The sequence below is a fragment of the Tasmannia lanceolata genome, unplaced genomic scaffold (genome assembly GCF_043159265.1).
Source record: "Tasmannia lanceolata isolate RefF3 unplaced genomic scaffold, GAP_Taslan_0.1 ptg000037l, whole genome shotgun sequence".
In the NCBI taxonomy this organism is placed as follows: Eukaryota; Viridiplantae; Streptophyta; class Magnoliopsida; order Canellales; family Winteraceae; genus Tasmannia; species Tasmannia lanceolata.
Window position 1 is genome coordinate 676,391 of NW_027518714.1, and position 24,593 is coordinate 700,983.

A 24,593-nucleotide genomic window follows, 5' to 3' on the forward strand; every position below is an offset into this window, starting at 1 on the left:
CACACACGAAAAAAAGAAAAAAAAAAGAAAAAAAGGATTCGCGAAGTCGTTCTTCCGATTTGAAGGCAGCTCTTCACACACGCACCCCCAAAAAAAAAAAAAAAAAAAAAAAAAAAAAAAAAATTACAACCTCACATCACGTAACGTTTCGGAAGAAAGAGAGAAGAAAGATGGAGTTTCTCTTTCTCTTTAATCAACACGATCTCTTTTATTTTCTCTTTCCTCACAATTCCAATCCTCCTCTCCTCTTATTATTATTACTCTTCCTACTATTATTATTCTCTCATATTTCTCTAAACAAATCGCACCGCACATCTATTCCCTTTCCATCCCTATCTCTTCTTACCCTTCACGACACAAATCGTATCTCCTTTTCCTCCAAATCCACATAAAATAAATTGGGGATTTCTTAATCTTCCTATTCGCTTCTTATTTCTTCTTCTTCTTATGAAACCCTAGTCCCCCCCCCCCCTCCGTTTTCTAGGGTTTGCAGTACCGATTCAATGGAGGTCGCGGAAGCAGAGAAGAAAAAGCCTCCGGAAGAAGATAAATCCACCAAAAGAAAGATGAAGACGCCTTCTCAGTTGGAGCTTCTCGAGAAAACCTATGCTTGTTCGTGAAATTCGTGTTTTTTCCCTCCCTTTTTTTTTTTAATTTTTATGTTGCTGTGTTGATTTTTCTTCTTTCTTGTTCTGATTAGTGGAGGCATATCCCTCGGAAACTCTGCGGGCGGAGCTTTCGACGAAGCTAGGGCTTACGGATCGGCAATTGCAGATGTGGTTTTGTCACAGGCGGCTGAAAGACCGGAAAGTTACACCGGCTAAGAGGCAGAGGAAGGAGACGGTGGCGGCTGTAGACGAGGCCATGATGGGTGACCCAGTCAATGATGGTGGGTCTGGTTCGGGTTCGAGCGCTTTTGGTCATAGCGATCCACGGAAAGTTGTTGTTCGAGGGGCATCGAGGATCGGAGGTGATCTGCCCATGATGAAGAGGTATTATGAGCCTCCACACTCTATATCCGAATTGCGGGCAATTGCCTTTGTTGAGTCGCAGTTAGGGGAGCCGTTGAGGGAAGATGGTCCCATCCTCGGTGTCGAGTTTGATCCCTTGCCTCCGGATGCATTTGGGGCACCGCTAGGTATCACAATTTTTTCTTCTTCATTCTTTTTTTTAAGAGTGTTCACATTATTTTGTTTGGATTAATAAGGCAATTGTCGCGTGTTATGATGTATCATGACTTCTCCTGCCATTGGTTTGTAACTGCATGCTTTTGATATTTGTTTTGTATTTCTTTTATTTTTTTATTTTTTCGTCTCATTAGTACCACAACTAAAATTGCTTAAGGGTACTCTTCATGTCGTCTTTTTGGCAAGATCATAGACACCAACATGCCTCTTTATCACCGAAGATCAATAAGATTATTAAGACTGTAATTTGGAAGTTGTAGGCCACATCTTGTTGACGCTGGATACATGTTACAGCAGCCCATAGGTTCGAGATGTAACTTGGGTGGGCGTGGGTTGCGAGGGGGGTGTTGGTCATGCAAGCTTGGAGTCGGTTGCGTCAAGGCCGAGTGACGCCATGGTATTGGGAGGGCCACACAGAGACAATATCAGGCTCAAATGCGCTGTAGGTTGCATGTAGGCTCGTGGATGGCTAATAGGCCTCAAGTCACAATGTCAAGGTCCAGCATGATGCACAATCATGAAGATGAGGCTGTTTTATTACTTGACGATCCCTTCCTAGATTTACAGCTTCAACCATATTCTTAGGAAGAAAAAAGCACTCCTCATACTATGAGCGTAGTCAGGGGCGGAGCCAGGAATTTACACTTGGGGGGGCCAAACTAATTTATACTTGCCTGCATTGGTCATTTGGGGGGGCCATGGCCACTAAACTAGCTTATAATGCTTGTACTGCCAAAAACCACAAAAGAGGTTTTCCAAGTCATTGGGGGGGCCATGGCCCCCCTCATGCTCTATGTGCCTCCGCCCCTGAGCGTAGTATGATGGTACTGTTATCTTCTTTCTTCTTTTGATTTATTTATTTTTTCATTCTTGAATGCCAGGGCCTGGGGGTTTCTTTCGAATCTATGACCAGTTAGTTAACAGCCGACCACTACCGCTCGCTATAGGAGTTCTTTTCCGCCCTGTGGCTGAGACTAGTAGTTGAAACAACACATGCAGACACTATCAGTTGAATGATGGTAAGGCCACGTAGGCCCAGATTCGGCTAATGCTGAGGGACGACAAGTGAGCCTCAAAGTTGTCTACGATTATGGTGGGATGAGCTTCAGTTCATTTTAGGTCTAGTACCATCATGTCTTCCAACTGCTAAGGATTTGTAGGAATCTTTGCCTAGAGTATTTTATGAGCCTACGAGGTCCTCGTAGACTCATAATTATAACACAAATTGGCTCATCTCTTCAATAATTATTTTCTCTACTATGTTTGTCTGGCTTAATAAGTGCATACAACAAAAAATCACAAGCTTGTATGGCCTTAATAGTTTTGAGTCTGACCAAAAGGCTTATGGGGGAGCAATAATGGATCACTAAAGAGAATTTTGATAAACTTCTCTAGTGTAATTATGCATGTTTTCGCTGCATTAGGATACTTTCTCGTATTTTCTCTTTGAGCTACGTAGCCTTTCCTAATTATTTTCCATAGAGAAAAATTGAAGACATTAAATTAAACGCCATTAGTTTTCTTAGGAATCCTAATTGAATCCTAACGTGTATCTGATTTTGGACTTCCCTGAGATCTTTGGAAAATCTGTGGAGTATGCTCATTGAAGTCTCGCCTCCTACTATAGTTATGAATTCCGTTTCGTTCGCTGTTTCGTTTTGGCCAATGGAAAGGAACGCTTCGGCATGTCGGCCATTTCGGTGTTTCGTTTCGGAAAAGACATTATGGTGGCCGAAATTTTTTTAATAGTTAATTTTTTTTTAAAACCGAAAAATCAGAAATTGCTAGAAATTGGAACAGCAGGGTCGTCCTATGCAACCCAATCCATCATAATATCAAGGCTGTAAAGATCCAACATTTACTTAAAGGAAACTCACCGTCCGAAATTCTTGTGTTGACGAGTGCCTCACTAGATGAAAACTTTTTAGAGACCAAATTATGAGATTTTTTTACCGGAATTTTTGGATTTAATAATGTTTGGACATGATAAAATTCATGAATTTTTAAAATTGTAAAAAGACCCATCATTTGAAGTTAAGATTCTGACCCGGTCCAAAATGACTGAAGAAGGTTGAATTTTATACTAGAACCGGAAAGTTGACTTTTTATCCTTTCAGAATTGAGCCTTGAAACTATTTTTAATAAATCCAAATGGGGATTATTCCCTTATTTACATGTAAATCTTAAGTAAATGGCATTTACTTAAATAACTTTGCATGCGAATACTAAGAAGAGGAAAGAAGAAGGGACTAAAACTAATATGAAGCAAGAAGAAGAGAAGGAAAAAGAAAGAAAGAAAAGGGAGTGTTTCAGCATTTCGCCCTGTTTCGAATCCCTTAACCCCCGGAAACAGGACGAAACACCCCCTTTTAAGGCGAAACGGATCGAAACTGGATGAAATTCTGGATGAAATGAAATATGGCGGTGTTTTGTTCCGGTTTTCTGGACGAAACAGAATCAATAACTTAGCCTCCTACGTTTCATCATAACCAACTGTCCCTGCTATGGCCTTTTATCAGAGGTCTTCAATCATGAATGTACTTAAAGAGTTCATAGGAATTTCGGTTACCTCTTTTTCTTAGAAAAACATTACGGTGGCACATATTGTTCTTTGTTTTCCCCAAAAAAAAAACTCTTCAATTCAGGATGCATTATTTAGCAGGCAGGTTGTGTTTTGGTTTTTGTCCTTTCTTTTGCTAGGAGATATGCTTCGATAATATTTTTTTTCTTCTATTTTCTATTTCTGTATTCTTTTACTTGTTTCATCCTCATTCTTCTTTTTTCATAAAATGCCCTTTATATGTTTTTTCTTACACTTTTCTGGGAAGAGTTTGATTGATGGTAGAAAAACAAGATGTTATGATCAAACTGGTCACATATGTTGCTTTTATTTTTCTCTCTCTTTAATGGTAAACAATATATTGCCTAGAAACTTGTATTTTTGTCTGTATAAAGATATTAACACTACTTCGCATAAAAATAAATAAAATTCACTTAAAAGAGACTTGGCACATCATTCTCATGAATTTCTCTCAAATGGTGCTTACACACATCATTCTCATGCATTTCTCTCTAATGGTGCTTGCACACATCATTCTCATGCATTTCTCTTTAATGGTGCTTACATGCTTGTCGACCTTCTAGTTGGTCCTAATTTGATTCAGTAATTGCTATGGACACTTGCATGGATATTCCTTTGACTTTTTGTTGAAGTGTCATTAAAGTACACTGACTTGTACATTTTATTTCGGCTCACACAAGTAATTTCTTTAGTTGAGTTTTAATTTCTCTCTTTTCCTCACTTTTTTGTCAATCTGTGAAGCAGCAATCACGGGGCAGCAAAAGCTAACTGGACGGCCTTATGAAAGCAAAGTGTTTGAGAGACAAGAAGCCAAATCTATCAAAGTTGGTTATTTACTTCTCTGTTCTGAGTATTGCTCTTTGTTCAGCCTTTATTGACATGCCACTAGTTATATCTTTGAAATTCTCTAGGAGCTCAAGAGTATCTTAAGACTTCATTTTCAATGTATATTTAAACAAATCTCTTTTTTCTCCTTTTTTTTTTTTGAATAAGGCAGAATTATAATAAAAAACAGAACCGAGATGGTCCTGAAGAGATACAAAGAGGAAAGAAAAGGAAATACAATAAGTCAAGGAGGAAGGTAATCAAATCACTCTAAACCTGTTCTAAGAACACCTCCCCTAGCTAGAGAATCTGCTTCAGCATTGACAGTTCTCCTTACATGTTCAAACACAATAGAAGACCCCTGAACCAGGTCCTCAATCTCCTCGAAAAAAGGCAAAAATCTCCAGGGAGGGATCGCCACACCCGAAAGCCAGCGAATTAGATTTAAGGAATCCCCTTCCACTATGATTTTATAAAAAACCGAGCTATCTAAATACTTGATCCCACTATGAACAACTCTTACCTCTTCTTCATTTGAGTCCGCTACTCCGATAGGCCCCGAGTAAGCCCAAAGAACTTCCCCCTTGTCATTTCTACATAAACCCCCAATTCCTGCTTCTCCAGGATTACCAAGAGAAGAACCATCGAAGTTAAGCTTCATTAGCCCATCTGAAGGAGGATGTCAAGATTGGATGATTTTCTCTTTGCTGACCCCTTCCCTGCAAATGGTCGCCCATCCTTCCCAAAGGTCAAAAGCTGAAATTAAACGAAACAAAGGGAGGCTCCTAGCCCAGGATATTACGGCAGCTACCAGCTTTACATAAATCCAATAAGGTGACCTAGCCTCTCCTTCAAAAACTCGCGCATTCCTCTCTTTCCACAAGAACCACCAAGTAGCCACATGGCACATTTTCCAGAGAGTCCTGCCTTTCTTTCTCCAAGGATTCCACTCCCAACTCCTAATGAAGTCAGCCATAATTTTGGATGGGACCCAACAGACCCCAAAACGAGCAAAAATGAGACCCCAAATGTCTCTTGCTACCTTGCAATGGATGAAAAGGTGATCATTTGTTTCGCCATCAGATAAGCAGAGAGGACAGTGATCCACCAGCCACATTCCATGCTTCCTTAAAAAATCCATTGTCTGAATACGTCCACTGCAAACAGACCATCCGAAGAAAGCACGGCGGACAAAAGAACTTCCATATTGAGGAAGAAAGAGGTTCCGCTTCACTAAAAATCATGTGATGGTAAAAGGTTTTAACTGAAAAGAAGCCAGAAGGGCCCCAAGTCCATACTCGGCTATCTGCTCCCGTTTTCTTGATATAGCAAGCTTCTATTAGAGACAAGAATCCTTGAAGATAATTTAATTCTCTATAAAAAAACTCTAACCCACAAAGAAGACTGTTCTTCGCCAAACCTCCATAGCCACTTTCCCAACAAAGCATTGTTAAAACCTTTTACCCTCCTAAGACCCAATCCTCCATTTTTTATAGGGAGACACGCCGCACTCCATTTAACCAAAGGAATCCCTCTTGAAGAACTCGATCCTCCCCACAAAAATCTTCTCTGGATTTGCTCAATTCTCTGAGCTACACTCACAGGACATTTAAGAAGAGAAAGAAAATATATCGGAATATTTGATAAAATTGCCATTTTGAGAACCAGCCTACCGCCTTTGGATACCAAATTGCGCTTCCAGGTGTCCAATCTCCGCTCAATTCTGTGAATAATGGGGATCCATAAATTTTTGTTCGGTCTTCCCACTCCTAGGGGAAGGCCTAGATAAGAGGCAGGTAGAAAATCTAAGGCACAACCCAGGATACCTGCAACGGAGGAAGCTTCACACTCGGGAACGTTGATCGCATACAGCATGGATTTCGCAAAATTAGATCTTTGGCCCGAGACCATCTCATAACACCTTAAGATTGCTTTAAGATTTAAAATCTGGGAAACAACCGGAGAGCAAAATAGGAGAGTATCGTCCGCAAATTGAAGAATCGATACTTCTACCCTATTGTTGCCTATTAGAAATCCTTCAAAGAGACCCAACTCACTTCCTTTCTTCATCAATCTGCAAAGGGATTCTGCTACAATCACAAAAAGAAAAGGATACAATGGGTCCCCCTGCCTCAAACCTCTAGTCGATTTGAAAAATCCTTTAGCAGAGCCATTGATCAGAACAGAGAACCAAGCGAACGCCAAACAATTTCTGATCCACCATCTCCATCGATCACCAAAGCCCATTCGACCCATCAGATAATCTAAAGCTCCCCAGTCCACCCTGTCATAAGCCTTCTCCATATCGAGCTTGCAAAGAATCCCTCCTTCCCCATTCCTTCTGTAATAATCGATAGCTTCATTAGCGATCAATGAGCAATCAAGAATTTGTCTGTTACTTATGAAAGCGCTTTGACAGTCCGAAATAATCGATGGTAAAACCACTTTGAGGCGATCCGCCAAAACCTTAGCAAGAACTTTGTACAGGCTACCCACCAAACTAATTGGACAAAAACCTGAAACTTTTGACGCCCCTTCTATCTTTGGAATTAGGGAAATAAAAGTAGCGCCTGTGCCTTTGTCGAGAACTACTCCCTCAAAAAATTAATGAAAATTTTTAGTAAGTCAGTTTTAACAGCTTCCCAACATAGTTGGAAAAAGGCCAGACAGAACTCATCTGGTCCAGGAGCTTTATCTTTCGCTAAAGAGAACAATGCTTTCATAAATTTCCTCCTCAGAGAAAGGAATTTCCAGCCTAGCAGACTCCTCCAAGCTTAAACTGTCAAACAGAATCTCTTGAGGAATTGGACGAAGCATCCCATCAGCTGAGTACAAAGACTTTAAAAAATCAAGAATTTCTACAATAATCTTCTCCTTGTCCGTCACACAGACCCCCTCCACCACTAATCTATTTCTTCTCCTTCGGGCACTAGCTATGGCATGGAAGTAGGCTGTGTTTTTGTCGCCCTCAGACAACCACTTGACTTTGGATTTTTGACGCCAAGAAATTTCTTCATGCAGGAGCAGCCCTCAGCCCTTTATCTTCTTGGCTTAACCTTCCTCGTTCCTCATAGTCTTCTTCCGACGACAACCCACACTCTTCTAGGGCATTTAGCTCCAGCATTCTATCCTCCGGGATCCACTTCCTGCCATGGTCAAGCTCTTTCTTCTCCTTAGCCCACTCTTTTAATTTTTACTTAAGGAATCTTAATTTTTTGCCAATGATTACATCAGCTGGTCCTTCAAAGTCACATTCAGACCACCACCTTACTAATCTTTCCTCCATAAGGTTATCTTCCAACCATGCTAACTCAAATCTAAAAGGAGCCGGACCCCACGACTCCATTTTAGGATCTAAGAGAATAGGGCAATGATCAGAAACTGAATGAGCTAGAGCTTTCTGATAGACCTCCAGAATTATTGCCAACCAGTCTCCCGAAAGTAAGAATCTATTGAGCCTGCTCCTGTTCGATCCTCTGGCCCAAGTGAAAGATGCACCGCCCAATGGCAGATCCACCAACTCATTGATCGCAATGAAGTCAGAAAAATTCCTCATACCTGGATTGACTCGCTGGCACCCCAACCTATCCCCTATTTCTCAAATTTCATTGAAATCTCCCCCGATGCACCATGGGTAAGAGCAGAGATCTCTCATCTTTGCCAATTCCTCCCAAAAAAGACTCTTGTCAGCTGATAATGTAGGACCGTAGACTCCAGAGAATAACCAATCGGAATTGTCATTCGTCTTTCGAAGAGCTACAGAGAGAAAAAACTCCACACCATACATCCTTAATGACCCATTTAACCTTGTCCCAAGCCATCAGAATGCCCCCCGAAGCTCCTTTAGAAGCTAAGAAAGCAAAATCCCACTCATTTTTTAACCCTATGCTTCTCATGTCTATTTTGCTAACGTGCGCCAACTTGGTTTCCTGAAGGCACACAACTTCAAGCCTCCAAATTTTAAGCAATTCTTTAATTTGGATTCTTTTCTCCTGGGAACCCAAACCATTAATATCCCAGGATAATAATGAAGAAACCTTAAACAGAGGTAATCTTCCCCACCCTAACACCGAAGGCTCTCCCTTTTTTCTATGTGCTAGGGCCCTTACCGAGCCACCCTGAATCATAATTGATATTAGATTTTAATCTTAATAGCTCTCTTTCCTTCCTTTTCAAATTTGCTTCAAAATGGGTATTTCAACTTGTAACACCCCCAGCCTCCTTGAGCTCAACCTCCTTGATACTAGATCATGTGTACTCCTCTTCAGGTCCCGTAAAAACTAAGCCCAGTTTATTACTAATTTGCAAGGTGTGATCAACCATTAGATCAACAACATCCTTATGAGAGCCAGACCCAAAAACGCTCTCAGAAAACAGGAGAAAGTTCCGAAACGAGAGGCAGTAAAAAGGACGCCGCCTTGCTACACAACCTCATAGAAGAGAGATGAGAGAATCTTCCGAGCGAAATCCTTACTAGAAATCGAAGAGGATGCTCCCTTTCGCAGCCAGAGAAACAATTCACCAGCCCTCCAAGACCACTGTAATCAATCAACACCTTGTTGTAACCCATAAAGCAAAGAAGTAATGAACTTCCAACAGGAAGAATAAAATTTGAAATCCTGATCTCTCATCTTTTCTCCACCAGGCTACTCCCTATCGCTTCCCCCCCCTCAAGCGTCTCTTCTATCTCAAAGTTCAATCTGGTTCGAAAGACATCCGCTAGAATTATGTCATGAAAACACCTCTGAGCCATGGATCCCTTCAAGGAAGAAGAAGGAGAACCATATGAAAAATCCTCCCCACATACTGCAAGCTGCAAATAATCAGCTGGAGACCCATAGGTTCGATCCCGGATTCTATCGTGAATAAAAGACTGGGAAGGGCTCGAACCTTTTTCTAAGGCAAAAGGAGAGAGAATATCAGGCCCACTTGCACACTCCGGATGAGACCATGCCCAAGGCCAATTGAAAGCGACCGGAGAAAAAGAGGCCCTAGATTCCTCTGGGCTTCTAGGGCCCACAGATGAAATATCTAGAGGGCCTACTGATGAAATATCTACGCTTCCAAGAATATCTAGAGGGCCCACTAATGACACCCTAAATCCCGTGCCTCGAGATGCATCCCGACTAGTCGTTGGGGATAAGGCAGAGATAATATCGTAAAAGCTGTTTACCAGAAGAGTGGGCCCCTCCCCTGAAGAGACGTCACTGACAGGACCACACACACTCCGCCATATGTAGCCTTCTGGGAATCGGATTTTTGAATTTCAAAATTTCCGCCAGCTATAGCACCACTATCCTGCGCCCCATGCAGCGCACGATAGTCTTGATTCCTAATGTCCGCCGGTTCCACCTCCCCTATCTCCCTTTCGGTGATCTCCGGGTCAACCGTCGAGGGAGTTGCTTCTTGAATGGCATTGAATATTTCCATATCCACATTAAATGGATTTTCACCTGCTTCATCTGCATAAACCCCTGCAATATCAGATAGAAATGAGACCCGCCTCTCTTCATTCCTACCCAATCTTTCAGCCCCAGAAATTTCAAAGTCTTTTATAGCGATCTCTTCTTATTCATCTCTTTCTCTTGAAGCTAGAATCCACCTGAGAGCCCCATCTATAGAACTTTGAATAGAGAGCTCTTTACCAGGAATACTATCGGACACAATCAGCGTTCTCCCCGCCTCAGTAACAGGGTCTGAGAGGGAAGAGTTCGAGGCTGAAATGGAGAGAACTAGGGAAGGTGACCAAGCTACAACGGCTAGCCTGAGAAGGACTCCCACTCCAATTCCACCCAACTCCGAATCTCTTCGAAGCTCTTACCAGCCACCCATCAATCGCCAGAGAAGAAGATCACCGCCAAAAGTGGTGGTTCAATCGAGTCCAGAACCGAGGGTGTGTTGGGACTGAGTCACACAGACTCGCTATCCTTCCACCGTTGAGAGCGGAAGATTTTCGCTGCTCTGTGAAACCAGCCTGGCGCATTACCCACCTCTCTACGAGATATATGACCCGAGCCACATGACTCGGCTACCCAACTTGGAACGGGCGAGTCAGAAAACCGCAACTCAGACCCTACCCAATCGGAACTGGGAAGAATCGTCCACAACACCTTAAGGCCCCCACTCGGGTTACAAGCTGACGTGACTGAGCTCGGCAGACCCTCGTTTTCTCCTTTTGATAACATTTGCTTCAGTTTTAGTTTTACTTACATTTGATTCAGTTTTAGTTTTACTTCTAGCTTTTATATTTCCTTATTTACTAGCCTTTATTCTTATTCTTTATTAGCATTCATTCTATTACCTAGAACTTATGTTCTTTGCACATTTGATTTGATGCATGCTGTGCACCACTGATGTTTTGATTTTTTCTTTTAAATTTTCGTTGATTTACAGCAAAACAGATTTTTCAAAGAATAAGAAAAGAACTGTACATCATTAGAGCAATGATAGATACAACGGAGCCCTTGCATAAAGAGCGGCAAAAGGGCTCTTCATTGGATCCACTTCATTTTCAGTTACATTTTAAAATTGGTTGAAAAAGAAAAATTAGTTACGTTTGATGATGTGTGGATCCAATCACGAGCCCTTTTGCCGCTCTTTATGCAAGGGCTCCATTGTATCTATCCTTGCTCACATCATTAAGATGGAACAAGATGGCCCGTAAAACCAAACAGAAATAAACAAAACAGTCCCACTTGTCCAACTTCAGAAAAAGAAGAAGAAAAGAAACCATTTCTATATGGAATTCGTAGGGCATTTTTTAACAGACCTTGAATAGCAATACACCGGTGTCTCTCTTCAATGTTTAGTTCTTTATTGCGTGGCCTAAGCAGCTGTCATTGTGATACTATAATTTGGAAGGTTGACAATAATAATAACCAAGCTTTGTTCAGGAGGTGTTTGTGAAGTTATTATTGAAAACTATTGGCTTGGTGAACAAGTTGGGCTCAAATTTGTGTCTTGGCTAGAGGATAACATAGGGAAGCTTTCATTTATTTGGTTTTTGAATTGGGAAGGGTTAGGAATCTAAATTTAGTAAGTGCTATGCTTGGACCATATGTAACATTTTCCTTGTTGGAAAATGAGTGGAGACACTGCATCGCTTTCTCCCTCTATAGGTACTGAGATGACTCAGTAATCACCCCAAATGTGATCCAAAAGCCTGTCTAAAACTACTCAGGTTCAAGATATGTGTTCCTGAAATATCAAAAAGTTCATCCATTGTTATAGATGAAATTCTCTGTTTGTGAAGGTGCAAATCACCCAACAATTGGTAAGCTTCAGTGGACGCTGTTGGGTATGCAGCACTGGTGGTGACTGGTGAGTCTTTGAAAATGGGCCTAGAAGCCCTGGGCAATCGAAGTTGCACCTGTATGTTCAGACTTCAGACACAGACCCTAATGTGCAACCCTCTATCAAAACATGGTTGATTGGTTGTGACTTGAAACTTGTTCGCAATGGTGGCAGAACTTGTGGTCAAAGGTGACCACATTGTTACTATTTTTCCATTTCTTTCTCAGAAGACATTGTGTTGAACCTTTTATCATTTAGTACTTCTTTTTCTCATGCTACTACAATTGCCGCACTTTAGGCCACCATAGTTATGATCTTTTATTTTTCTTTCTCTAACTTGTGAGCAGCATTGCGGCATTTTATCTATGATAGTTAAGATGGGTTTTGAGTTCTATTATTTGCAAGTGTCTTTCTAATTTTCTGGTGAATGTGATTTACCTTATCTGCTATCTGGTTTGCAGACATCATCAATCTTGCCCAATATGGAACACTGTTTTGTACCAAGTTCTTCTAGTGTGAAAAGAAAGCAAAATGTTGGAAGTGTTCATGTCGTTCACTCTCACTCTGGTGCAAGAGCTCTCCATGAATATCAGTTTCTTCCTGAGCAGCCAGTCAGATCTGATACTTACGAAAGAGTTGCCCCGTCTCACTTTTATGACTCTTCAGTTGATACTCCAAATGCCAGGGCTTCCTCATTGTCCACTGGAGGACCATTTCTGCATGGAAACGAACAGGTGGCCACAGGTTATGGTTTCCAAGGTCAGCTATCAAATATAAGTCTTTTGTCTCAACAAGGAAGACAAGGCCATGTCTTTTCTTCAGGTTCAACAGAGTATGACAGTGTTCCACGCAAGAATTCCTTTACAGACATTGGAACTGATACTCAGTTTGTTGCTCACCCAGTCGTTGGACAAGAAAGTCCATTTGTATCATCCGACAAGCAAGTTGGCCATGATGAAGATGCTTCTCGGATTGAGAGAAAGCGAAAGGTATTTGTAGTATTTAAGAAGAAAATCTATTCTTTGAACCAAATATTTGGATTTTCATTTGCAGAAATATTTTTGGCACGTGCAGAATGAAGAAGTAAGAATAGCAAAGGAAGTCGAAGCTCATGAAAAGCGGATCAGAAAAGAGCTCGAAAAACAAGATATTTTAAGGCGAAAGGTGTTTCTCTAACCCGAACTTATTATTTTATATGTAGTGAATTGATTGCAAACTGATATTGGAAATTCTGTATCTCAAGAGAGAAGAGCAATTGCGGAGAGAAATGGAGAAACATGACCGTGAAAGAAAGAAAGAAGAGGAGAGGTTGATGCGTGAAAAGCAACGAGAGGAGGAGAGATTCCAACGGGAGCAAAAGCGTGAAAATGAACGAAGGGAGAGGTTTTTGCAGAAAGAAACTCTGAGAGTAAGAAGAGTACCACAACATACTATTGTGATTAAAAAAATGTCTTTTTTAAGGATTTAGGGTCATAATCTTTGCCTTAATGAATTCAGGCTGAGAAAATGAGGCAGAAAGAAGAATTGCGACGTGAGAAGGAGGCAGCAAGACTCAAAGCTGCTAATGAGAGGGCTACTGCTCGTAGAATTGCTAAAGAATCTACAGAGCTTATTGAAGATGAACGCTTAGAACTTATGGAGTTCGCTGCGTCAAGCAAAGGACTTCCCTCAATTGTTTGCCTTGACAGTGACACTTTGGATCAGCTTGAGTTATTCAGAGGTACATGTTGCATATCTGTATTTGGGTTTATTCATTGTGTAGTCTTGCTGATGAACCTGTGTGTTTTATGCTGAATGTTTTCTTTATCTTTTGCTTTTGGTTTCCTTTTTCATTTGGCATCCACATCCTGAGAATTCATGTTTTCTGATCAACAACTATAACACGTTTTTTGTGCTTCAGATATGTTGAGTACATTTCCTCCCAAGTCAGTTAAGTTAAGAAGGCCTTTCGCAATTCAGCCTTGGACAGATTCTGAGGAAAACATCGGAAACCTTCTGATGGTATCTCTTTTTATCCTGCATGACGTTGTTTGTCGCTTTATTCATTAAGCATGACGTTGTTTGTCACTTTTCTACAAGAAGCTTCCTACTTTTGTGAATATTCAAACCAGCAATGATTTAAATATGTTGCTGTCTGGTAGTGCTTACAAAATTGCATCTAAATTACCGGATATGTTACATTTTGTTTATTTTATTGGTACATTGGAGACTTAGTTTTATAGTTTTACGATGGTTTCAACATATCTCTTGTTCACTTCTGAGGACAGAATTTTTTTTTGTTGGCAAGGTCTCAGTTAAACCCATGTGCTAGTTGGTAGTTACTTCTTTTTGGGGCAAACCTTAGGACTTTGATTGAATTTCAGGTTTGGAGGTTTTTAATTACATTTGCTGATGTTCTTGGGCTTTGGCCATTTACTCTCGATGAGTTCGTTCAAGCTTTTCATGACTATGTAAGTTCTTTTACAGATCTGCGTTCTAATTGTTTACAGACTTCATTCCAGATTTTTCTGCATCCATCGATTTTTGGTATTCAAACTGCTCTTACCATATTTCAGGATCCAAGGTTGTTGGGTGAGATACATGTTGCTCTTCTGAAATCCATTATCAAAGACATTGAAGATGTTGCAAGGACACCCTCTATTGGATTGGGAGCCAACCAAAATTGTGCCGCCAATCCTGGAGGTGGGCATCCACAGATTGTTGAGGGGGTACGTTGTATTCTGCAGCTTCATCTTACTCATCAATTCATTTATATATTGTTCTAAATTCTGTTTCCTGTGTGGATCTCAATGCTAAAAGTTTATTTTCTGGTGCAGGCTTATGCATGGGGCTTTGATATATGCAGCTGGCAGCGCAACTTGAATCCATTGACTTGGCCTGAAATATTACGACAATTTGCACTTTCTGCAGGATTTGGGCCACTATTGAAGAAACAGAGTGTCGAACGGGCATATTATCGCGATGACAATGAGGTGCGGCCCTTTTTCTTTTGGCAGACATCATATTGTTCTGCACTTTCTGCCAATGATGCTGCTTTTAGTTTGGTAGAATATGCTAACGAGTTCATCTGTTTCTTTGATATTGTAGCAAGTAATAATTTTACTTTGAATTTCTCTTATTGCATTTTATCTGTTTGAAATTTGATTTCCTATGATGTTCAACTTGATTGATTTAGAAAATGGGCACTTATTCTATTTTCTTTATATATCTTGTAAGGCAAAAAAAATCATTCTGAATTCATTTCTATTCACTCAAGAATCCGGGAGCCTACATCTAGGCAGGTGTTTGCATATTATATCAAGCAATTTTTATTTATATTCAACAATTAAAACCGTACCCCACATGTAACAGATAAAACATTGTGTATGTTCTACAAATCCCATGTGAAGGTTTTGAGCCCCATCAGTAGCTTGGAACCTATTTCGAACAAGAGATTTCTATCATTATAGTAGGTTTTGGCCTGTGTTTGTGATCAAGGAACAGAAGCTTATAACTCCAGCAATCAGTTCTTACTGTTGTCAGATTCACTGATCAGCGTGTATTTATTCTCCAATCTTGTGCTGAATAGTAATGCGGGAATTTACCTACGCTGATTTCAGTTGAATTGAATTTCATAACCATTCGATGAAGAAATCCAAAACAAGCAAAACCATCAGAATACTCATAGAACACGACAATAAGATTGGAAGCGGAAGATGGTTATGGATTTCCGGCATGACCCGTCTTTCCAGCATGGTACCCACTCCACTAATAGTGAGGAGGATCAGTTAGCTCTCTCCTTGGTCGAGAGAGCAGTCTTTGAGGTGTTTAAACTTATGATACTTTAATACTTCTAGAGGCCAAACGTACCCTGTCTGACGTGGCATGATACTCGGATGCTTCACAAATACTTCATGTATACTTTTGTTGGTCAATTAATTATCTTGTTTTAGGCACACGTCTCTCTATTCAAATTAACAATCATATTTTTTCTTGTTAATGTCTGATATTTGCATTTATGACTTAGAATACTAGTCTTATTAATGCTACTTTAAATTTATTATTGATTCCATTGTAGTTAAATCTAAGTTTGCAGTCTTACTAATTCTATGATAATGTAATTAACTATCATGGCTACTGTTGGTCAAATAATTGACCTATTTTAAATTTATTCTTGATTCCATCGAAGAACTAAGTTGAGTTATTAGGTGATAAAACTTTAGAAAATACGAAAGACTAGAGAAGGCTTCAAATTTTTTGAGCTTGTTCTATTTAGTGTTTGAGGATGCAATTCGCAGGAATATTTCATTACCTTTTGTCTCTTTGTTCCAATGTACTTCCTCTGAAAATTCTAAATGTCATCTGTAAATTTATGACATTTTGCTGCTACATAGGCGGGTTAACTTTCTTGTGGATGCAGGGTCAGGATGGTGAAGATATAATTTCTACTTTACGGAATGGTGCAGCCGCTGAAAATGCTGCTGCTGTGATGCAAGTAAAGGGTTTTTCTAACCATCGTAGATCCAGGCATCGCTTGACACCTGGAACAGTCAAATTTGCGGCTTTTCATGTTCTATCTCTCGAGGGAAGCAAGGGCCTAACGATATTAGAAGTTGCAGACAAGATTCAGGTAATTCACCTTGATTTTACGGTTGCCTTCTTCACATTCTTTGAGTTGTTACCCTGATACTTGTTTCATTGTAAGAAATCTGGACTTCGGGACCTTACAACAAGCAAGACACCAGAGGCATCTATTGCTGCAGCGCTGTCAAGGGACACAACCCTTTTTGAAAGGACGGCTCCCTCAACGTATTGTGTGCGTCCTGCTTTCAGGAAGGATCCCACTGATGCCGATGCAATACTTTCAGCGGCCAGGGAGAAAATTCAGATATTTGAAAGTGGCCTTTCAGACTCGGAAGAGGCTGAAAAGGACACAGAAGATGCTGATGATGTTGAAAGAGACGAAGATTCTGAATGTGATGGTGCCGATGATCCTGAAATTGATGTAGGAGTGATGGGAAGTCCAAGCAAGGAGGCGCTCTATTCTAGTGAAATAAAAATTGCTCAAGCAGCAGCTTGCTCACAAAATGAGAAAGGGGAAACGGTCTGTGATAAGGTTGGAGAAACTCCGCAAAGTGGGCTGGCTAATGTTGGGAAGAGTTTATCTCCATTTCCATTGGAAGTCTCGAAAGATGTTCACAGGTCAGGAGCCATCAACAGTCAGTCCCTTGATGTTGCTGGAAACTGCCATGGGACTAGTACTGCTGATCTAGAAGACACAGAAATTGATGAAAGCAACTCTGGTGAACCATGGGTTCAGGGGCTGATGGAAGGAGAATATTCTGATCTTACTGTTGAGGAGCGCCTTAATGCCCTTGTTGCTTTAATTGGTGTGGCCATTGAAGGGAACTCAATCCGCATTATCCTTGAGGTAATCTTTTTTTTTTTGAAAGATACCTTCAGCTAATCTTTCGATATATGTTGTTGACCTTTTTTCAGATACATTATCAGATCGCTTCCATTTTGGCATCTGTAACATAAACTGATGACTTCTGCAGGAACGCTTGGAAGCAGCAAATGCCCTTAAAAAACAAATGTGGGCTGAGGCACAATTGGATAAAAGGCGCATGAAAGAAGAGTACGTAACAAAGTTACAATATTCATCTTTTACAGGGATCAAGGCTGAAACCAACCTGCCTAGTTCTGCAGTAGAAGGCAGTCAAAGCCCATTGGTTGGTGTTGATAACAAGGGTAGCGATGAATGCCTTAACCCAGCAACCATGCAAGAAATTCTTGATCCCCTCAATGTCCATAATCATCTTAGTAATGTGCCTACGGAGAGGAACTTGTTAGGGCAGGAGTTCTCCACACCTGCAGATAATTCCTCTTTTCAACAATATGGATACACAGCAGAAAAGTCGCGTTCACAGTTAAAATCTTATATTGGTCACAAGGCAGAAGAGATGTATGTATACAGGTCTCTGCCTCTAGGTCAAGATCGTAGGCGTAATCGTTACTGGCAGTTTGCTACATCTTCTTCTAGAAGTGATCCTTGTTCTGGAAGGATCTTTTTTGAGTCCCAAGATGGTTGCTGGAGGCTTATAGATTCAGAGGAGGTATCTTTTATACCTTTTGACTTATTCACATGCGGCTCTGTACTTGAAATGATGAATAAAAAACAATATCCTGCATCTGTTGGGTTAAAATACAAGAAAATGGCATGCGCTATGCACGGACATTATTCATATGAAAAAGACATATTTTTTTGCCTAATTTTTGTGGTAGAATAGAGCCAAAGCTTAAAAATGTAAGGTATTTAATAGCTATAGAGGTTAAGATATTTGTTATTTAATAGCAATATAAAAAATTACATTTATAAGGTGTTTAATAATTAGGAAGACTTCATATTTACAAGGTTTTAAATAACCTCAGGGGCCACGCAAATTTCTTTTTATTTATTATAGATCTGGGCAACAACCTTATATCTCTCTCTGATTGGGAATAGTGTGCAATTGCATTGGGCAATAACCTGGAGAACCAAATATACTTGTTCGCATTTTTCGTTTATGTTGAAATGTTTACTATATATATTTATGTTCTAGTTCCAATTGTGTTTGCATGAATTGTATTGTAATAACACTAAACTTATCTTTTTAAAAATGAAAAAATATATAACACTAAACTTATTTCATCAACAGGCTAGTGTTTTCTGTGCATTCTTTGTTTGGTTTACTAACTCCATACACAATATTAATAGTTAGAATGAGAAACATGGTCTTTTCTACCATTCAAAAAAGAAAAAAAAGAAGAGAAACATGGTCTTTTCTTCCTGTCAGCGTATGTTACACAATTGATGTACTATATTGATGCTATCTTCAGATATCTTAAAATCTATTAGATGTTAGAGAAACCCATCAAGTATAAGAAAAAGGGAATGTTTTGTGGCATTGAAGCCTAAGTTCTAATTGTTTTAATGGTGTTATATTCCTTACTCTTTTTAAGAAAGCAGCATCCTAGGCTGCTAACCTAAGCATCTGTAGAAAAATGTGAAGCGTTAAGTGTAGTTTCGCTTTTCCAAAATTTTTGTACATGAAGATATGATATTGTCTTGGACTTATTATATATCACTTTGTTCAAAACTTTTTGGTTAAAGGCCTTCATATTGGAGCCTTTTTTGGCCATTTTTCAACCTCATGCCATCTTAGCTTCTTTTGAGACAGTGTGAGTTCATTGTTTATTCATTTCCTAATTTATTGTACATGCAGGCATTTGATGCACTTTTAGCTTCTTTGGATACACGTGGCATTAGAGAATCCCATTTGTATATGATGTTGCAAAAAATAGAGATGTCTTTCCGAGAGACTATTAGAAGGTACTTCCGCTGCACCAACACTTTGGACCCAACTGGTGTTGCCCATAAAGCAGAAGCTGAAATGGTTTCCAGTCCTGACTGCCCAATGGGAATTGACAGCCCTAGCAGTACAGTGTGCGGTCTCAATTCTGACATATTGGAGCAGTCAGCATCATTCAGAATTGAGCTCGGGAGGAATGAGAGTGAGAAGAGTGATGTTTTGAAGAGATATCAAGATTTGCAGAAATGGCTGTGGAAAGAATGCTTTAATCCTTTAATATTATGTGCCATGAAATATGGAAAAAAAAGATGCCCTGAGCTGCTGGCTAATTGTGATGCCTGTCACGATTTGTACCTTTTCAAGGACAAGCACTGCCCTTCTTGCCATAAGACATTTGAGACCATTCATAATTTTGAAGTGAATTTTCCTGAACATGTGGTTCAATGTGAGGAAAAGAGAAAGGTGAATTCTGATTGGAACTTCCATGTTACAAATTCTTCGCTTCCTGTGAGGATCCAAATGCTCAAGGCACAGTTGTCTTTAATTGAGGTGGGAGGGGAAATTCTTTTCATTGATATATCAAGTCTTTTCTTGCTTATGTGTAAAATTTTCCAAGTTCTAATTGAGAATAAACTGCGTTTATACTCGTTAATTCTCAGGCTTCTATTCCCCCAGAAGCTCTTCAACCTTTTTGGACAGAACTCTATCGCAAACACTGGGGTGTAAAGTTGCAGTGTTCATCATCAGCAGAGGACATTTTTCAGGTTTTCATTATTTGTGTGCTAGTATTTGCTTAATTTTATTATTTTTTGGATCACGTATATCGCTTAATCACTGAAATTCTGCTTTTTTTTTGTGTGTGTGTTGGCTTTTCTTGTTTATTCTAAATCTGTGGGAGATGTATTCAAGTATTCAACTATTGTTGTTAATTATGTTCAAAATAAATTGAAATGTGTCTTGCAACAACGACCCTTTACTAATTTGAAGGTTGTCACACATTTGTTTGTTTCTGATCATGTACTTGAGTGCTAGACTGTTCACGCAGTTTGTTTTGTTTCTTTTGTGACCTTTGGGTAGTGTGGATATTTGGATACTGTCCTGGGTATCCCCTAAAGCTGGTCCTTATAAAAACCAAAGAGGAGGTTCCGAGATAGCAGATGTGTGCTATAGGAGAAGTTAAGAAAGTATTTTTGTAGAATGATTAATTAATTTTCAAGATAACCTCTCTACTCTGACGGATGATATGTCTACTTTCTGCAGAAGTGTAGAACGATTCTCTGTTGCAAGGACACTCCATTTTGGCTTCATGTACCCATGCCAGGCGCATAATATACAATGACTTGCAACACTTGTTGCACAGGCATGGATACATTCTCACATGTGCATAGACACATGTTTGGATAATCCAACAAGATTTAGATAATCCAACTTGAGACCAAAGTCTTGGCTGGATTTCATTTATTATCTGATAGATTTTTTCTCCAGAATTACTACCCATCAATACATAAATTCACATGTTAAAACTTCTAGAAATGCATACAAATGCTGTACCTGCTCTTTCCTTTTTTTCCTTTTTTTTTTTTGGGGAGAAAAGTTTGGCATGCCAATGTACACAATATAGGGATATGCACATTATAATTTATAGAAATGCATACTGATACTGGATATGCACATTATAATATATGAGCATTGCACCTGATCCATGTATATATACACCTGCAACCTCGAATACTCTTCTTGAATAATTCTCCAATTTCCTGACAAATTTTGCAGCTTCAATGTTGCCTTGTGAACCAGACCAAGTCTTGGTCAATATATTAAGTAGATAGTGATAAATGAATGGAGTGGTTGAAGGGTCCTGTCCTGTTCGTAGAAGTGCAAATGAAATTGCCGATAAGCTAGCAAAAACCCAAGTGGGAAAGGCGGAGCTGATAAGCAAACAAAGGGGAGAGTTAGAAGGGCAGAACTGTATTATGGGCAGATGTTGCCTGATGATGTAAATTTGTATTTTTTTTCTTGTCTTATTTAAGTCTCTTTCAAAAGAAAAAAAAAGTAATGTGTTTTTACCAGCCAAACCTTTATATAACTTATCTAAAAAACAAAGTTCCTCGTTGAAATCAGCAACACCGCCGAATACAGAGAAGAAACTTTCTAATTAAACTTCTAATTGACGCTGAAATTAAAAACCCTCCAAATTGATACTTTTGCTCATATTGGTGTTAAATAATGGGAGACTTTCATTTTGGTTTCTAAGCCTCTCCTGTGTGTTTCCTTGAGAAGGCCTAGCGTTCTTCCTTGCATTAATCACTTTGCACCCCGCTAGCTCACTTGACTGGAGTCTGATTGGAGTAATGTTGGAGCTTCTTTCATGGGTCTAACCAGCCTTCGTATTTCGTAAGTGAATCTCTTGAATGCACTTTGGTTCGTTGGACTTATAATGCCGTCATTTGAGTATCGGGGTCTAAGCTGAGTACTTGAAGATTCACTTGTCTAATTTTGTAGATCTTTGTTGTTTTTTACTGTTTTGCGGGACTATCTTGGCCTTTTTTGTTTTGTATCATCCTCTTTTAAATATCATTCTCCATTATCTTTTAAAATTAGTGATGCCAATGCTAGTGTTGTGTTTGTTAGCTCAACATTTATTGATTAGTTTGTTATAATTACGAGCTTGTTTAAACTTAAGTCGCAAGCAGGCGTATAAACTCAAAAGATAAGATGATATATACTTGCAATTGTCCTTGCAGCTCCTGACTCTGTTGGAAGGTGCTGTCAAACGTGACTGTTTGTCTTCAAATTTTGAAACAACCAAGGAACTTATGAGTTCCTCTACACTGGAGTATGCTGTTGATGATTCTCTTCTCCCTGTAATTGTCCCTGTGCTCCCGTGGGTACCATCAACCTCAGCTGCTGTTGGATTAAGGCTCATGGAAGTCGATGCATCCATTATTTACATGAAGGTGGATTCTCAGAAAGACAGGGAAGCTGGAGAGTTCATTGTGAGTATTGTTGTTAATTCTAGATAACTGCTCTGAGTTCAAAAATGGCTTTTAGCTAAAAAGAGGTGGTGGAAAAAAACAGTTGCGCTGATTTTTCTGAAATTTCCATTTTTTTTTGTTTACATTTCAGATTTGCAGAGCTGCCGACAGCCTTGTCATTTTCATACGAATAGCAATTGCGCTTTTACCACTACAAAATTTGGCTGTTTTCACTGGACCTAAGAACCATAGGATGTACATACAAAAAACATGTGCTTGTTTTTTTTGTATTTTTTTTGGAAAGGGAAAAACATGTGCTTGTTATCAAATTTTAAGGCCAATATCTCAAAACATATAGTAACCTAACTTTACCTTGGCCAAATAAATGGAGAACTTTCTGATTTTTACACAATGATTGGGCATGAAATTTTATTTAGTGGGAATTGAAATTCACACTCTCGATCCTTGGAAAACCAAGTTCCGAATTCATCACTGAGCTTTTGAATTTGAGCATTGTTTTAATGCCATCTTCCCATTTTAAGCAGAAGTGTAGTAGAAAGTTTTAGGTTAGTCATTTTTAAAGGTTTCTTATGGCTGTTCTTTGTCATAGTTTGTTTTTTATTTTATTTTATTTATTTAACTTGAGATATCTTTTAATGGTCACGGCATGATGGTATTTTCTCCTCTTCTATTCACAGAAAACACCGTCTAGATATGCCGTTGTTAAGAATATCCAAGAGCTTGAACCTGCCGAAACACCAGACCAACCTATATATCAGCACGAAGATAACTGGGCTGATCCTGGGAGCAGTGGACGCAGCTTGGCACGTGGGCGAGGTGGTCGTCCTAGGGGAAGTCGTGGCCGCGGTCGTGGTGGAAGGCCACAGAGAGGAATTCTTAGCTTAAGAGTTGAATCTCTCAAAGGAAACGCTGGGAATAGTGCAAAGCCTGTGCAGAGACAAGGGAGAAAAAGCCGGACACGTGGACGAGGCGGCCGTAGGCGTGGTCGCCGCACGGTCAGGAGAGGACGGAGGCCCGAGAATAAGGTGATCCCAAAGGTGTCAGATTTGGGGTTGCTTGGTTTCAATGATATAGGCTATTCCAAGCAGATGAGTGGCGGGGAATCACCAAGAAGTTCAGGAAAGGAGGAGGAATGGGATGTTGAAGAAACTGAAAAGATGTATATAGACGAGGGAGATGAAAACAGTGCAGGACCGTCTGATTCAGACAACAATGCTCAAGCGTCAGGTGATGAGTATGATGATGATGATCATGTAACAGACTATACCAGAAATTATAATGGAGAGTCAGTAGGGTTTATGGTAGACAGTGAGGAGGATGTTGGGGAAGGAGTTGGAGATGGGGATGGGGATGGGGATGGGGATGGGGATGGTGATGAAGAAGAAGAGGAGGATGGAGAAGAAAATGTGGAGGGTGATGAGGTTGGAGATTTAATGGATGAAGATGATGATGGAATTGAGCATGGAAATGGAGAAGGGAATGGGGATGAGGATGAAGAAGGTACACCATCCTATTCTTCAGATTATAGTGATTAGGACTTTGTAATTTAATCTTCAGTATCGAGAGAAAAGCACTTCTTCTCTGTAATAGAAGCAACATAAAAGTCATTGTAGTTTTTCATTCTTTTATTTAATTGTGTGTTTTTTTCCTTTCTCTTTGTTGGCTTCACATGTATATATTGGATTTCGGTTTCTGGCTTCGGACTTTGGGGATTTAGGTTTCCCGGAAGCCTCTTCCTGCCGAAGCTGAAGGTACGTTTAAGGCTCCAGCTTCTGAAAATCCTGATTCTAGGCTTTCCGGGAACCCAGCTTCCGGCAGAGTCTACATGCCAAACATAAAAGTCGTTTGGTTGCCGGTTAAATTTTTGTCCCAGGCAGTTTTAGTAAAATTTTGGTCCCATCCCATGTTTGGTTGCCTTTTAGCACTAGGTTTTTTTTAATCCCACTCTTGTAATAATTGCTTGTTTGGTGAATTTTTAATCCCACTTTTGTAATGATTGCCTTTTCATCCCATCCCAAAATAATCCCAGGAACCAAAAATAAACTTGAGAAATTTTTTTTTCTTCCCAACAGTTCAAGCAACCAAACAAGTTTTTTTCCCCACCATAGTCCGGTCAACCAAATATGAGTTTTTTATTTTACCGGGATTCTTCTAGGACTTTTTTCCCACCAATCTGTTGGGAATTTTTTTTCCTCCCACATATATCCCAGGAACCAAAAAAAACCCAACAACCAAACAGAGATGGGGGCTTCTCCGATCAAAGGTGTTCTCCACAGCTTTGCCATTTGGATCAACCGATCTGATTACATACACTAGGCAAAAGTGGGTCCCCTATATGTCTCTTAAGTAGGAAGGAGCATAACAGCATCAATCCTTCAAG

General features: G+C 39.9%; 1 protein-coding gene across 2 annotated transcripts; it reads left to right on the forward strand.

Annotated features, from left to right (window-relative positions):
* LOC143861732 (homeobox-DDT domain protein RLT2-like) lies at window positions 1-23,868 on the forward strand. Of its 2 annotated transcripts, none has more exons than XM_077372623.1 (18): window positions 1-612; window positions 701-1,138; window positions 4,510-4,592; window positions 12,348-12,875; window positions 12,961-13,050; window positions 13,130-13,294; window positions 13,384-13,606; window positions 13,787-13,887; window positions 14,250-14,336; window positions 14,442-14,594; window positions 14,703-14,858; window positions 16,286-16,495; window positions 16,571-17,296; window positions 17,424-17,981; window positions 19,131-19,766; window positions 19,877-19,981; window positions 21,962-22,213; window positions 22,891-23,868. In XM_077372623.1, exons 1-18 carry the CDS (start codon window positions 504-506, stop codon window positions 23,746-23,748), a joined length of 5,478 nt encoding a protein of 1,825 aa, XP_077228738.1. In that variant the 5' UTR covers window positions 1-503; the 3' UTR covers window positions 23,749-23,868. The 2 variants fall into 2 exon arrangements, with proteins under 2 accessions (XP_077228738.1, XP_077228739.1); XM_077372624.1 differs by having other exon boundaries at window positions 4-612; window positions 4,513-4,592.
* Window positions 23,869-24,593: the final 725 nt, after the last annotated feature.